At 59.8% G+C, this 15,794-nt stretch overlaps 1 protein-coding gene across 1 annotated transcript; it reads left to right on the forward strand.

The window, feature by feature from the left end:
- Positions 1 to 2,425: 2,425 nt before the first annotated feature.
- Positions 2,426 to 13,914, forward strand: GATD3 (glutamine amidotransferase class 1 domain containing 3). Its single transcript, XM_012444729.2, has 7 exons — positions 2,426 to 2,585; positions 2,806 to 2,858; positions 5,030 to 5,143; positions 6,099 to 6,218; positions 9,579 to 9,671; positions 10,833 to 10,989; positions 13,042 to 13,914. The coding sequence occupies exons 1-7, from the start codon at positions 2,445 to 2,447 to the stop codon at positions 13,168 to 13,170; spliced, it is 807 nt and encodes a 268-aa protein (XP_012300152.2). The 5' UTR covers positions 2,426 to 2,444; the 3' UTR covers positions 13,171 to 13,914.
- Positions 13,915 to 15,794: the final 1,880 nt, after the last annotated feature.

A 15,794-nucleotide genomic window follows, 5' to 3' on the forward strand; every position in this document is an offset into this window, starting at 1 on the left:
GGGGAAACACGCTGGCAGAGCAGGGTGGCTCTGCCATCTGGTGAAGGTCCTGCCATCTTGTGAGGGCCCTGCCATCTGGTGAAGGTCTTGCCATCTGGTGAGGGCCCTGCCATCTAGGGAGGACCCTGCCATCTGGTGAGGGCCCTGCCATCTAGGGAGGACCCTGCCATCTGGTGAGGGCCCTGCTATCTAGGGAGGTCCCTGCCATCTGGCGAGGGCCCTGCCCCATGACTTGTGCCTATCCCAGGGGTCAGGGGCACAGAGCCTCTCCCTGACTTGGGGACGCTTTGGAGCCTGGGACTGGGATTGGCCTCTCTTGGTGAGCTCACTCAGACCTGCACCAGCTCTGCATTGGCCACATGGAGGAGGGGACAGCTCCTACCCTTTGTGGTGCCCTTGGGAACGGTCATCATGAGAGTGGCATGGGTCTCCATCCTGGTCCCCACAGCTTAGAAACAGCAGCCTCCAGGGTCAGGACCCGAGGCTGACCCAGTGTGGTGGGCGCTTCACCGACTGCCAGTGCTGTCTGCCAGACTCAGCCTGTCCCTCACCAGCGGTGTGTGCCCACGAGACCCTGGGTGGCACCTGGGAAGTGGAGCTGATACCTGCCTGGTGGCCTCCCCGGGTGGTGTGAGGCCACATGGACTAGAGAGTGGTCATGAATATGACAGGTGGCGCACTGTGGCCCTCAGTGCTGTGATTGGAGGCCTGCAGACCAAAGCCTTTGTTGAAAGGAAGAGCTCAGGCCCTGGCGTCACCGAGTGTTCTGTGGCTGCACGTCTCTGTGTGACCTAGACTGGAGAGAGAATCCTCAGCTATCGTCTGCCCAAAACAGGATTTGCAGCGTTCCCCCACCTCACCTCACCCTTTTCTGTGTCACATGTGCATGGCAGTGGACACCTGAGTAGTTGCCCCTGGGACAACTGAAGCAGTGATTCTGCAGTGGGATCTGGGAGCTCCATGCCAGGGGCAGCTCCTGAGCATGTGGTAGGAGGTAGAGACAGGGTCCTGGTCCCCACACCGACCGAATGGGAGTCTGAATTCAGCATTTCCTTTCTGAGTGGTGCTTGGTGGTTTTCGTGCCATCCCACAACCCCATCGCTCCCACCAGCTGATGCTCCCTGGCTGGCCGCTCCCCAGGAGCTGAGAAGCCTGAAGGGCAGGCACGGAGGAGCAGGAACAAGGATGGTCAAATGTGCCAAGCTCATCTTTGGTTATTTAACTGGTAGTGTCCCGTGTCTGTTATTCTAGTTCCCCACTCTCCCACAGGGACTAACAGTAAAAGTCCTAATGATGGACCATGCATCAGTGGGGACAGTGACAGCCATGGGCTGGGTCATCAGCTCTGACTGCAGTGTCCAGCGTGTCCCAGTGCACATCCTCTAGCAGTGACCACATTATTTCAAAAACCCGTGCATAACAAATAGATTTTTTTAACGGAAGAATTCCAGCTAGGACGTGAACAGCTGGGATCTTCACGCTGACCATCCATGCTGTGAATGTCAAAAAACAAACCCAAACAGTGGCGGGGCGCAGTGGCTCATGCCTGTAATCCCAGCACTTTGGGAGGAATAGGTGGGCGGATCACCTGAGGTTGGGGGTTCGAGACCAGCCTGACCAACATGAAGAAACCCCGCCTCTACTAAGAATACAAAATTAGCCGGGCGTGGTGGCGCATGCCTGTAATCCCAGCTACTCGGGAGGCTGAGGCAGGAGAACCGCTTAAACCCTGAAGGCAGCGGTTGCGGTGAGCCAGGATCGCACCAGACTAACCCGGATCAAGCCCTTGTGTGGAACTGCAGTTTCCAGGGTACAACATCCCGGGGGCAGCAAAACCCGGAAGGGTCGCTCCGCGAGAGTGGGGCCGGCCAGAGACAGTCACGGAAGCATGGGTGGTCCTGACCCCGCGTGGGTCCTGACACCCAGATTAAGACGAGTGGCCATTTAGGAGGATGTGGACCCTGGGTGCTTGTGCTGGTGAGTTAAGGATAGGAGGGAGGTAAGAGGCGCGGCGACGGGCTGAGCCGCCCCGAGGCAAGGCTGCACCGCGGACGGCGGGAAGGGTGCGGTGCCTGTGGAGGCGTTCGAGGAGGGCGGCGCTGGAGACCACGAGAGTCGCCAGCATCGCTCGGCCTTGGGCCCGAGCCCTCAGCCACCACCCGAAAGAGGACAGGCTTCCCAGAGCTCTACCCGGAGGCTCTGCGCAGGCGCGCCCCACCCACCGGCGCACTCACGGGATAGGGCAGCGACGGGGGCGGATTCTGGAGCTCCGCCCCAAGGGGGGTCTGCGCAGGCGCGGCCCCGCCCACCAGCGTACTCGCGATAGGGCTGAGACGGGGGTGGGCCCTGGAGCTCGGCCCCGAAGGCTCTGCGCAGGCGCCGTCCCGACCAGCTGCACCCTCTTTGTTCCCTTGCGACCTTCCGACCCCGCTGGTCTCACCGCAATGGCGGCTGTGAGGGCCCTGGTGGCCTCGAGGCTCGCTGCGGTATCTGCGTTCGCGTCGCTGTCCCCCGGCAGTCGGACGCCTTCCCAGCGCGCAGCCCTTCACCGCTCCGCGCCGCGCCCCGGGGCCAGGGTCGCGCTGGTGAGTGGACGAGGGTGTGGGGTCAGTTTCCGCCTCCAGAGGTCAGCCTTCTCCGTTCCCCGCCCGAGGTCGGCCCCACTTCCTAGGTCAGCTCCCGCCGCCTAGGTCGGCCCCTTTTCCCCGGGTCAGCTCCCGCCCAGGTCGGCCCCTTTTTCCTGAGTCAGCTCCCGCTGCCCATTTCAGCCCCTTTCCCCCTGGTCAGCTCCCGCTCCTCTCGCAGGTGCTGTCTGGATGCGGAGTCTTCGATGGGACCGAGATCCACGAGGCCTCGGCGTAAGTCCTCAGGGGCAGCTGGTCCTCCACCGCGGGGGCCTCGGGAAGGCATCTCTACCGGTGCAGTTTACTCTTTTTGAACAGTTTAGAGAAAGTATGTATTGCATTTTATATTTTACATTTATCCTATGAGACAGCGCCCAGTCTGTCTCAAAGGATAAGTCCAATGGTGCAGTTGGCTCACTGCAGCCTCTGCTTCCTGGGTTCAAGCGATTCTCCTGCCTCAGCCTCCCAAGTAGTTGGGATTACAAGCGTGCACCACCACACCCAACCACCCAGCTCATTTCTGTATTTTTAGTAGAGACGGGGTTTCACTGTTGGCCAGGCTGCTCTCGAACTCCTGACCTCAAGTGATACACCCGTTTTGGCTTCCCAAAGTGCTGGGATTACAGGCATGAGCCACTATATTTTATTTATTTATTTATTTTTGAGACGGAGTTTCGCTCTTGTTACCCAGGCTGGAGTGCAATAGCGCGATCTCGGCTCACCACAACCTCTGCCTCCTGGGTTCAGGCAATTCTCCTGCCTCAGCCCCCTGAGTAGCTGGGATTATAGGTACGCACCACCATGCCCAGCTAATTTTTTGTATTTTTAGTAGAGACGGGGTTTCACCATGTTGACCAGGATGGTCTCGATCTCTTGACCTCGTGATCCACCCACCTCGGCCTCCCAAAGTGCTGGGATTACAGGCGTGAGCCACCACGCCCTGCGAGCCACCATATTTTAAATACCCTATTCCTGGGTGAAAAAGCAAAAACGACTGGCAAAACCCAGGGAGACACTGAGAAGAACAGTTTTTAAGTATCGCATATACCGTCACCTAGAGGTCGTCACTCAGCATTTCACTGGAGCGTTTTTCAGGACACGCACATTTTGCAAACATTGAGCTCATGCTTATCTGTGTTTTGCAAATGTTTCTGATGCCTGGTGATTCCCACTCACTCGGTTCTTAGCATCACGGGTTTTAACAGCGGCGTGGTATTTCTGGGTCTTAGGTTATCGTATGTGTGACTGGTCAGCTATTGCTGAGTGGGTGGTGGTCTGATTTCCTATTTTACTGGAAATTACTGCAAGCCAAACTGATCAGACAGGAGGCCACCACCTGCCAGGTGTCTGTAGTTCCAATGTGGTTCAGGGTGACCTGGAGAGGGGAGAGCTGGGTGGTGGCGAAGGGGTGTCAGGCTACGGAGAGGGCCTGAGGCTGGTGGCTTTGTGGGCTGCCCGCCCCACGGGGTTAGAGTTGGCACTAGGCACAGTGAGCTGGGGGGCAAAGGGCCAGGATGTGTTTCATGATTGGGCCTTGGAGTAACAGAACTGGTGGGATAGAAAATAGCCACAGAATAGCTTGAGACCTCCCAGGTGGAACAGCAAGGCCTGTGTCTGGGGTGTCTGGGTGGATTACTTATGGGTAGCAGAACCCAGGTGCCAGGGCCAGGTCCTGACCTCTCTAGCAAGTCACAGCACTTCGTGCCTCGGTTTCCTCCTCCTCATAAGGGGCAGTGAGGGCGGGCTTAGTGTGTGGGTGGGCTTAGCGGGCTGTTTCCTATTGGCACCGGGAATTGCGGATGCCAGCATGAGCCCTCGTAATGTCAGCTGTTGTCCCCAGGAGGAGCCTCCGTTGCCCTTGGGGAGATGGAGCTGCTTGGCCTGTAGTGTGGCTGGGTCTCTGTGTCTCCTCCTCCATCTGTGATGTGAAAGTTGAGGGAGACTGAAAATTGAACTAGTGACCGCAAGCCCCTCACACCCTCTGAGCATGTGGCACTCTGCGCACACTGCTGCTGCGCACTCTTGGTGCCCACAGCGAGCAACTGGAAGAAGGCAGCCAGGCCCTGGGAGTGCCCAGCAGCTGCGGACCCACACGCCTCCAGACTGTGCCCTCAGTGGCGTCACCCGGCCCCGTGCTCCAGTGGGACCGGCTGGTCTCTGTGACCTGCTTCCGAGGGTCTGTCGTAGTCCTCACCACCAACCCACAGTGAACTGGAATGGGGGACGAGGGGGACATTTGGCTTAGCATGGAGCCAACTGTAACTTTCGGCAGAGCAAGTAAGATATTAATGTACATTAGGAGTTGACTCCTGGCACTTAGCCGAAATGCTGCTTTTAGAAATGTGTTAACACAGATCTGGGTGGGGCACCTTTTGAAGAGTTGTCTCTGGTTTTCTCTTCGGCAGGATCCTGGTGCACCTGAGCCGTGGAGGTGCCGAGGTCCAGATCTTCGCTCCTGACGTCCCTCAGATGCACGTGATTGACCACACCAAGGGGCAGCCCTCCGAAGGCGAGAGCAGGTGTGGGGTGGGATTGAGACTTGCTCCCTGTCCACCTCCCCCGCGGCAGCCTTTGCTGCTGGCGTCATTGAAACCGAGTCTTGGTGCAAATGAATGTCCTTCTGAGCAGCTGTGCTCTGGCTGTTCTGGAGGGAGTGCTGCCGTGGCTCAGTCACGTCTCCAGTACTGAGAGAACGAGTGGAGATGTCGACCCAGCACTTCCCGCTGAGTAACGCTCTCCTGCCTTGGTCTTGAGCAGAGGTGGTTTTCTCAGTTTGGTCGCCCACCTTCTTCCTCTGTCTGGGTTTTGCTGGTTCCCAGCAACGTGCCTGTCACTGCGGTGTGTGGTTCTGGCCTGTGTGGCCTGAGATCTGCTTCCCTTGCCCGTCCTGCCCAACAGCCCTGGGCAGGCCATTCCCAGGTGCCTTCCTGGCTTCAGACCGTGAGAGGTCGGGCTGGAGATTGGAGGAAGAAGCCACAGCTGCCTCCTCGGGCTGTGCTCCTCCCCAGTGGGGCCCCCTCTGGTTTCTTTTCCTGCCTGGGACCCTGGCTTCTGCGCTTGCGCCTCCGGCCCCCACACCTGGGACTAGCAGCTTCCTGCAGTGGCTGGCCCTCGAGTGGCTTCGCTGGTCCTGAGTTGTGGCTTCTTACCTTCCCCGCTGAGTCCCACCATCCTAATGGATGCACAGACTTCTGTCTGCTTTAGACACTCGGAGAGACTTCCACTTCTGGTGGGCCTTGACGGACGGTGCGGAAGATTCAGAGTGGTTTGGCGCAGGTTCTGAGGTGCTGATCTGAGGAGCCCAGCACAGATTTAGTGTTGCTAGACCCATGTTGCCTTTCCAGGTAGTGAGCAGACATGGTGACCTGCAAGTGAGTCCCCATGTGGCTGACAGCCACGCGTGTGGAGTGTGTCGCCCCGCTCGACAGTCCTCCACCTGCCTGCTCAGGCTTTTTGTCCTGTGCTCTTTCCCAGGAATGTTTTGACCGAGTCTGCAAGGATTGCCCGTGGCAAGATCACAGACCTGGCCAAGCTCAGTGCAGCCAACCATGATGCCGCCATCTTTCCAGGAGGCTTTGGAGCGGCCAAAAACCTGTGCGTATTTGAGCTTTGACGTCTTCCGCTTTCTGCGTGGAGCAGATGGGAAGGGTTGCACACGCCTGCTGTCCAGTGCGGGCCGTGGAGCGGTAGACGGGACGGGAGTGGTGACAGGAGCAGCCTCTGGGTTTAGGTCTACACAGTGCACCTGCCAGCTGTCCGATGTGGGCAGCGCAGTGGCGGGTGGCAGGGGTGGTGACAGGAGCAGCCTCTGGGTTTAGGGTCTGAGCGTTGCATGACCCTGCTCTCTGATTCTGGGAGCTATTCTTAGGGTTGGGCCTTAGGTAGCGTTTTAGCCAGACTCGCTTTTTCTGCTTCTCTGCTCTTTCATCTCTGAGCATTACTGGTACCCAACAGCTGTAAGCGTGGGTTTGGGCTCCTCCTTATCTAATCACCATGCTGGTGGGCCTCGTCACATTGGAATCAGTCTCAGTATTTATTCCTTGCAGATACCAGTTTTCTCTCTTTTTTTTTCAATAGAGGTGAGGTCTTGGTCTGTTGCCCAGGCAGGGGTGCAGTGGCACGATCCTGGCTCCCTGCAGCCACAATCTCCTGGGCTCAGGCCATCCACCAGCCTCATCCTCCTGAGTAGCTGGGACTGTAGATGTAGGCTGCCATGCCCATGTTTTCATTTTATTTTTATTTTTTGTAGCCATGTACGTAGCCCAAAGTGGTCTGGAACTCCTGGGCTCAAGTGACCCTCCTGCTTCGGCCTCCCAAAGTGCTGGGATTACAGGCCCGCGCCAGCACGCCCAGCTCTGATTCGCTTATAGAACCTTGCGGTGTCAGAAATTGGTTTTCTTCTCGGTAGTCAGGGCAGCCGTCCTGACAGGAAGAAGGGAGGTGCCAGGCTTTGCCGTTCGGGTTGTCTCCACAGTAGCTGGAGTGTGAGCTGTGGCCGTGTGGCCGGCGCCCGCATGGTGGCGCCCTTGAGCTCCGGATCCTCTCCCTTCTCTGTGTGTCTCTCCCCGGGCACATTCTCTCTCGGCACCACCCCCATGGCCCTGCCTGCGAGGTGGAGCTGGTGCCGGGGACAGCTCTGCCACCTGCAGGAGCACTGGCCACAGCTCTGTCACTGTGTCTTGAGTGTGCAGGTGCCTTCTGTGCTGCTGCATGAGTGGCAGTCCCAGCAGGGCTGGCCCCGGTCGGTTGGCAGCTCCCATTTTGAGGGCAGGCTGGAGCCTGGCTGGCCGCTCGCCCCGCCCTGGGCAGCCCACACCCAGCGTCGAGGGGCAGGCAGTCTCCATCCGAAGAGCCTGCCCTTCCTCATCCCGAAACTGCAAGGCTCTGCTTTGCCTGCGGGTGTCAGGAGGCCTCCTTCCTCAGACTCCAGCCCTTTTCTCAGGGCGCTTGGCCGTGCCCTCACCCAACTCCCACTGGAAACCCCGCCCCGGCCTCCCATCCTCCCCGTCTCCTGAAAACCAGCGAGCCTCGTAGGTGCGCCCGCGTCGCTGCCGTCTCCGTGAGGCTGCCGGCGGGACAGGCAGGGAGCGGCCTCTTGTCAGGTTGCGCTCCCAACACACCAGCGTTTCCTGGGAGGACGGCCCAGCCTCGCCTCTGACTGCTGACACTGAGGTGGGGAGCGCTGGGGCAGCTGGAGGCTGTGCGGAGGGGTGTGCCCTGGCACGGCCCCTCCATGTTTTGCCAACCCCGAGGCACAGGCCTGAGGCATGTGGAGGTTCTGGGGTCAGTGGGTCTTGGCCTTGGCATTCAAGGCACTGATGGGCCCTGTGTGCCTGAGTGTTTGGGTCCCGTTCTTACTGACCTGTCCAGAAGACGGATCTGGGCTCCTGGCGAGCCTGCGTGGCCACCAGCCCAGCCGTGCTTCCGAGGCGGCTGCTGTGGTAGCAGACACGGCAGGGGATGATGCCCGGTGGGCATGAAGCCCATGAGGGTCCACTTCTTCCCCGCCAGCCCCAGACCTCTCCATGGAGCTGCTACCACATTGTGTGTTTCCAGAGAGACTTGGTGCGTGTGGGTGTGTGAAACACTGACCCAGCGGCAGCATCTTCAGGCGTCCTTCCAGGCCTCGCCACCTTTACTTAGCAGCGTGGTTTTCAGATGTTCGCCACGATTTCACAGCAGCCTGCAGTGACTCCCGGAGCGAGTACCTGCTGGTGGCCGGGCAGAGGGTTTCCGGTGGTCGTGCTTGTTTTATGAGTGTTCTGGAGGTGTGCCTGGCCTGCGTGTTCATAGTGCGGAGCGCTCTGATGAGCTCTGCCCCTTCCAAGGCAGTCAGCGTGGGGACGGTGGACCCCCACTGCCTCCGGAACATTCCCAGTGCTCTGCCAGCAAACCTGTGTGGAAAATGCCAGGGCGGAGGACTGGCGTGCATGCCTGGTGGCGTGGAGCCCGGGGTGGGGTTGGTGGGAAGGTGTGGCCCCTTATAGATTTGGTGGTGTTGCCAAATCGCACGCCCCATGGGCAGTGTGGGGAGACCCCCCACCCTGCGTGCCCTCCACAGCTCCTGCTCCTCAGCCTGAGGTGTGGACACTGCGTCTTACCGAGTGCACTTGTTCCGTCCGGAGGCTGATGGCATGGCTTTGCTTGGAAACTCTCCTGGAGTTTCTTGCTACCCCTTTGTTTAAAGGAAAAGCTCACACACATGTTTCTCCTCCTCCCCCCACAATAGGGGTCCACACAAAAGGCTCCTATGAGCAGGTGGGAGGGGTCGCTGCCGCCTGTCTTCTGATTCAGTTCCGACAGTATCCACTCAGGGTAGCGTCTGATCCCAGGAGTTGAGGGCTCTGTCCCCAAGACTGCCCTGCAACACACACCAGTCACTAGGCTGAGCCTCCGGGGCTGACCGATTGGCTTCCAGTGGGGGTTCCCATGACCCCTGTTTACTGGAGTGGCTCACTGAGCTCAGGGAAACATGACAGTAACATTCTCCCCCAGAGAGTGGGGCCCCTCTCAGGAGAGGGTCTGAAGACCACAGTCAGAAAGGTGGGCTCCTGCCTCGGGGCAGGTGAAAGGCGGCGGGAGGTCAGAGGCTGCCTGAGGTCTGACAGCCGATATCGGAACAGAAATGAGAGCCGTGGGAGTTAGGAGCCAGGGTCCTGCCTGGAACCGGCTGCTGCATCTCAGCAGTGCAGCCTGAGCTCTGCCAGCTGCTCTGGAAGGCACCGGGGCATGGGCCGTCTCAGCCTGGTACCCTCCTGCTCCTGCCCACCTCCTGATCCACCTGCTTTCTGCTTAAAAAACAGGAAAAGATGTTAACATGAAATGCGTAGCTATAGCCACGCGCCTGTCCTTCGCCGCCATCGACTGGGGGTCCGGAGCTGTGTCTAAGAAGCCCCCCAGGAAGCTAGACCTTGGTTGTGAGGCTGTCTGAGGAGGCCTTTTCTCTCCTGGCAGGAGCACGTTCGCCGTGGACGGGAAAGATTGCAAGGTCAATAAGGACGTGGAGCGTGTTCTGAAGGAGTTCCACCAGGCCGGGAAGCCCATCGGGTGTGTACCGGAGCGAGGGCGGGGGGCGCGGCCGTGCGGCCTCCGGAAACTCAGCTGCTTTGCTTGTTTTAACTGACGGGATTTTACTCAGCGTCACTGGTGACTTAACGGGAAGGAGATGGCGCACTGCACTTCTCTTGCGGAGACCTGGAATTCTCTCGACTCCCAGAGCCATCCCTAGGCAGTGCCTCGGGACCCCAAGCCTTTATCAGACCCCTTCTCTCGAGGAGCCCCTTAGCCACGGCACCCCCCGCCCCCTGACTTCTTTCCGGTCACTGCAGCACATGCCCTGTCCCTGACGCCGTCCGCTCCCAGCTGCCTCCCTCCCTCCCGGGGAACCACAGCCAGACACGTCCCTTTGCCCCTTTGGGGGCCTGACAGCTGTGGGCCGCACCACAGGGTGCCAGGGGATGAGGCTGCTGTTTGATGAGGCCCTGCCCCTTCCGCTGTCGCCCCTGGGTGGACATGAGGTGCTGGGCAGCGCAGGTCACTGAAGGCCCTGCTGTGGGCATAGCGCCTGGCACACAGAAGGGCCTCTTCGCTGAGCAGGAAAGGGTTCCCGGTGAAGCAGCAGCAGGGCCCTCAGCCACAGGCCTGGGTGGAGCTGCCATGGCCTGTGCATCGGGTCGGGGCGTGCGCCCGCTGGCCTCCACTTGAGAGAGTGGCACTGCAGGTTGGAAGCCGGTGAGGCTGCTCCTGCCCGTTGTGCCTACTTCCGTAGAAGGGGGTCTGCTGTGACCGATAAGTGCAGCCATGCTACCTGTTGCTGGGTCACAGACCGTCCCACACCTCGGGGCTGGGCAGCTGCATGTCCCTCTCTGCGAGTGGACTTCGGCCTCCCTGGACTCCCGCCAGTCTGGGGTGTCCCGGGGCACTGCTCAGCCCACAGCGGTTGGGGCTCCCCTTTACAAGGGGGCTGTCCTCGAAGCTCCGTGGCCTGGTGGCTGAGGACACCTCCCTCTCAGCCTTGAGTCACCTGGTGCTACCTCCACCACGTCCCGTGGCCGCAGCCTCGGGGCAGCTCAGGTTCACAGGGGCAAGGTCCAGGACAGCAGGGCCCCTGTGGCAGGGCTGCCTGGGGTCGTGGCGCGGGTCATGTCTGTCCTGCAGGCTGTGCGGCCCGGGCCCGGTGCCCGCCTGACGCGTGTTCTCACCTTTCAGCTTGTGCTGCATCGCACCCGTCCTCGCGGCCAAGGTGCTCAGAGGCGTTGAGGTCACCGTGGGTCACGAGCAGGAGGAAGGCGGCAGGTGGCCTTACGCCGGGACCGCGGAGGCCATCAAGGCCCTGGGTGCCAAGCACTGCGTGAAGGGAGTGGCCATATCCTTCCTGGCAGGCAGGCCGGGCCCGCTGTCACGCTTGTCCCTGAGACGTGTGTAGGGGCGCCCCCCTCCGGGCTGCCTTGGCCTATGGCTTCACCAGGCGGCCTCTTCACTGGGACCTGCACCTGCCGGGCTGCCTGTGGGGCCTCCCCCGTTTGCACTGCAGCCGTGTCTGAGGGCGTAGGGCAGATGGCTGTGACTTCCCAGCTGGCGCCGGGTGGGCTGCAGACACCTGGCGGGAGCGCAACTCTGGTGCGTGGTTGGCAGGTGGTCCGGGCCCCCTAGTCTGATTGTTGAGTCTGCTCAGCACCCCCGGGCAGCCACGGTCAGCACCTGCACAGGGCAGCGGGCAGCACCCCTCAGGGGAGCCTGTGGGACCTCAGGATGCTCTGGCCCGGGAGGGTGAGGGAGAGTGTGTGCGAGGGGTGGAGGGAGAAGGGCCGGGTGTGCAGGGACAGGGGCTTCCTGAGATTTGGGGGAGAGGAGCCGGGTGTGCAGGGACAGGGCCTTCCTGAGATTTGGGGAGAGGGGCCGGGTGTGCAGGGACAGGGGCTTCCTGAGATTTGGGGGAGAGGGGCCGGGTGTGCAGGGACAGGGCCTTCCTGAGATTTGGGGGAGAGGGGCCGGGTGTGCAGGGACAGGGCCTTCCTGAGATTTAGGGGAGAGGGGCCGGGTGTGCAGGGACAGGGCCTTCCTGAGATTTGGGGGAGAGGGGCCGGGTGTGCAGGGACAGGGCCTTCCTGAGATTTGGGGGAGAGGGGCCGGGTGTGCAGGGACAGGGCCTTCCTGAGATTGAGGGGAGAGGGGCCGGGTGTGCAGGGACAGGGCCTTCCTGAGATTGAGGGGAGAGGGGCCGGGTGTGCAGGGACAGGGCCTTCCTGAGATTTGGGGGAGAGGGGCCAGATGTGCAGGGACAGGGCCTTCCTGAGATTGGGGGGAGAGGGGCCGGGTGTGCAGGGACAGGGCCTTCCTGAGATTGAGGGGAGAGGGGCCGGGTGTGCAGGGACAGGGGCTTCCTGGCTTTACTTGGGTGGAAGTCCTCAGGCTGGTTTGGATGGCCAAGTGATTCCAGCCAGCCTCGTGGCCTCTGGCCCCTCCGGTCGAGGTGTGCCCCCGAGTTCCGAGATGATGGGCCCAGAGCACCGGTGGGGCTATAGCCTAGGGAGACTTGGAGGGAGGCCCTGCCTGGACCCAGGAGAGTGTCCACGTGGGTCCAAGTCAGCGATCGGAACGGCCCGGGGTGCAGAAGGCACTAGGGTGAGTACATGTGGGCCCGGTCCCTTGCCGGTGTTGTTCTGAAGGCTGCAGTTCCTCTCAGCAGGGCAGCTTTTTAGTCCTGGGCAGCTTCGGGCCTTGGCCCGTCTCCCTCCCTGCGGCTTTCCCGTCCGGCAGGAGCGCAGGACGGGGCTGGCCCCAGGCCTCTGTTCTTGGTTGTTGTGGAGGCCCGGCTGGGCTTCGTGTGGCGCTGGGGAGGCTCGGCCTGGGTTGCGCGTGGCGCTGGGGAGGCTCGGCCTGGGCTTCGTGTGGCGCTGGGGAGGCTCGGCCTGGCCGGCCTGTCCTGGTCATGCTGCCGGTTACCCTGTCGCCTGCTACCCTGCGGCATGAGGACCGGCTCCCTCCGGGCCAGCAATTCACCTGAAAAGTGGGCGCCGCCCCTGCCTCCCACGGTGTTGGTGAGGACCCCTGGCGTGTGTGGGCCCCCATGGCGGGGCAGCTCCTGGCTGTGTGTGGGTGTTGGGCCTGTGCGATGCTGGCTGAAAGGGGTCCTGGGGGCAGCGCCCCGTGTCCTGGAATTCCCGCCGCCGCCTTCCTCTAAAATGCATGTGAAGGGATCGGATCCCTTCTTACGTCGTTGAACAGCATAAATCATACAGAAAGCAGGGTCCTGCCAGCACAGACTCTACAGGAGCCAGTGCCCCTGTTCCGAGTTTTCTGAGAACGAAGTTAGGATGCATGGCGAGGGTGCGCTGGGAGCAGGGGTGGGGCCGGGGCGCCACGCCTGAAAGTGTGTAGGTCCATGCCGGGTGGTTTTTTCCTTAACTCTGCACACGAAGCTCATGTGGACCAGAAAAACAAGGTGGTCACGACCCCAGCCTTCATGTGTGAGACGGCGCTCCACCACATCCACGATGGCATCGGGGCCATGGTGAGGAAGGTGCTGGAACTCTCCGGAAAGTGACTCGCAGGACGGGGCCCAGTTTGGCGCCTGGACCCGGCCTCGCCCCCGGCCGAGGAGCTGTGTCTGCTTTCCATCCAGCTGGGAGGCTGGCAGGCCCTTTTCTCCTGAAACCTGCAGGTGCGCCCTCTGTAAGGAGGCTGCAGCACAGTGGACGGGACACGCTTCACCCTGGCGTGGCTGCGCTGCTCTCATGTTGAGAGGGGCCGAGGGGCTGATTCGTTCTCCGCCACGGGGACTCGCCTCACTGTCCCCAAAACAAATCGCAGCCAGCTTTTCTAGAAACAGAGAATTCCCCGTCTGAGGTTTGACAGCGCAGGTCACTCGGGTTTTGGAAGGAAGAACGTGTTTAGGTTTGCAGGTCTCTTCATCAGGAAACCAGAAGAACCACAGTGATGGACCGTTAAAGGCTGACTCTCTATTCCGAAGTGACTTTTGAGTTAATCAGTGTACGGGGGTTTCTGAAGCAGACAATCCCTGTAGCCGCAGCAAATAAACACCTTCCCTAAATGGAAACCTCCCGCAGCCGCGTTTCAGGCCTGCTGAGACTGCTGTGTGAGGAGGGGCAGTGAGGTTTCTTCAATGAGTCTCAGTTCTCTTAATTTGCAGGAAGAAAGGGAAATTGCAGCTCCTCAGCCCCCGAGACTGACCTCTGGGGAGCGACTAGCGTAGGTCCCGGGCCACGGGTTCAGGTGCGGCAGAAGCTTGCAGACACGTCCAGAGGGAAATAAAGTGCGTCGCGCTGGACTCTGTGCCGCATTCATGTGTGTGTGCGGGCCCTGGTCCCAAAGACAACGCATTGGCACCCACCACACCCCCTCGGCCCTCTCTGCCGTGTGGAATCAGTGAATTCATCCACTGCCTTGAGAGGGCGTGGGGTCCGTGGGTGAGGCAAGAAGGCCCCCGCTGCACCCCACCTCGGGTCTCGGCCTGGCACTTCTGGTTCCTCCTCTGCAGGAGCTGGGTTCTCCAGTGGCCTTCCTCCCGTGGCCTGACAGGTGCCCATGCCCACTGCGCATGACCACGGCACTTGCCCCGGGGCCAGGATTACCCTGGTCCAGCCAGGCAGCAGAGGAGCCTCCCACGTCGGGGGTAAGGTCGGGCTCCTCCCCTTTCCATAGGCTTGTATGGACACATTTTGTGGGAGGGGGCCCCATGTACCACGTGTTCATTCACGTGTGCATGAGTGTATGGAAAAGTGCACAAGTCACAGGCATTCACTTGGTTTCCACACAGCAAATGCGCAAAACCATCGCTCAGGCCTGGAGCGACCGCACTGTCACTAAGCCTATGGACGACCTCACGACCCTGCCCCCTGCTCGACACCTAATAAATACAGACGCTTCCGGACTTTCGGGGCCTCGCCTGTCTCCGCTCATAGGTGGCGTGGCCCCCTGAGCCCAGCTGCTCTTCTCCAGTTCCTCTCTGTCCTGTCTGTATTTCTCGGATCCAGCGTCTCAGCACGACTGTAGGGGACACCCCATGAGCCAGTGGGACTGCAGCCCTGCACATGTGTCTTTATTTATTTATTTATGGACAGAGTCTTGCTCTGCCACCCATCTCTGCAGTGGCGAGATCATGGTTCACTGCAACCTCCACCTCCCAGGTTCCAGGGGTTCTCCTGCCTCAGCCTCCTGAGTAGCTGGGTCTACAGACACACACCACCGCACCCAGCTAACTTGTGTACTTTTAGTAGAGATCGGGTTTTGCCATGTTGGCCAGGCTGGTCTCGAACTCCTGACTTCAAGTGATTCACCCGCCTCGGCCTCCCGAAGTGCTGGGATTACAGGCATGAGCCTCTGTGCCCGGCCACAAGTATCTTTTAGTAACAATATGCTCCCAGTTCTTCACTTCTGTCCCTGTACGGCTGCTGTCATTAGCTTCACTAGCATATAAGCATATATAATCAAGGACATTGTTATGACTTTGAACAAACTTCTACGTGTTAAATGAATTAAGATTAATGGGCAGGCATGGTGGCTTATACCTACAATCCCAGCACTTTGGGAGGCTGAGGTGGGAGGCTCGTTTGAGGCCAGAAGCTCAAAACCAGCTTGAGCAACATGATGAGACCCCATCTCTCCAAAAATTAAAACTAGCTGGGCATGGTGACGTGCACCTGTGGTCCCAGCTACTTGGGAGGCTGAGGTAGGAAGATCGCTTGAGCTGGGTGATTGAGATGGCAGTGTAACACCACTGCACTCCAGCCTGGGTGACAGAACGAGACTCTCTCTCAAAAAAAAGAATAAGATGGGCGCGGTGGCTCACGCCTGTAATCCTAGCACTTTGGGAGGCTGAGGCGGGTGGATCACCTGAGGTCAGGAGTTCAAGACCAGCCTGGCCATCATGGTGAAACCCCATCTTAAAGAAATAAAATAAGAAAAATAAAAGCGTGTGTCCCTCCTGACTCCTTCTCCAGCACTCTTCCCTTTCCATATGCAAATCCAGGTTTCTGACTTGTGCATTTTTTTTTCCTCTCTAAAGAACTTTTTACACCTTTTGCAAGGCAGGTCTACTAGTAACAGATTCTCAGTTTTTGTGCGTCTAAGAAGTCTTTACTTCTCGACTTTTGAAGGATAATTTCACTGGATGCAGAATTCTAGGCTTGTGGGTTTTTTCTCAACACT

The sequence above is a fragment of the Aotus nancymaae genome, unplaced genomic scaffold, assembly GCF_030222135.1.
Source record: "Aotus nancymaae isolate 86718 unplaced genomic scaffold, 86718_ANA_hifiasm-v0.15.2.pri h1tg000022l_1, whole genome shotgun sequence".
Classification (NCBI taxonomy): domain Eukaryota; kingdom Metazoa; phylum Chordata; class Mammalia; order Primates; family Aotidae; genus Aotus; species Aotus nancymaae.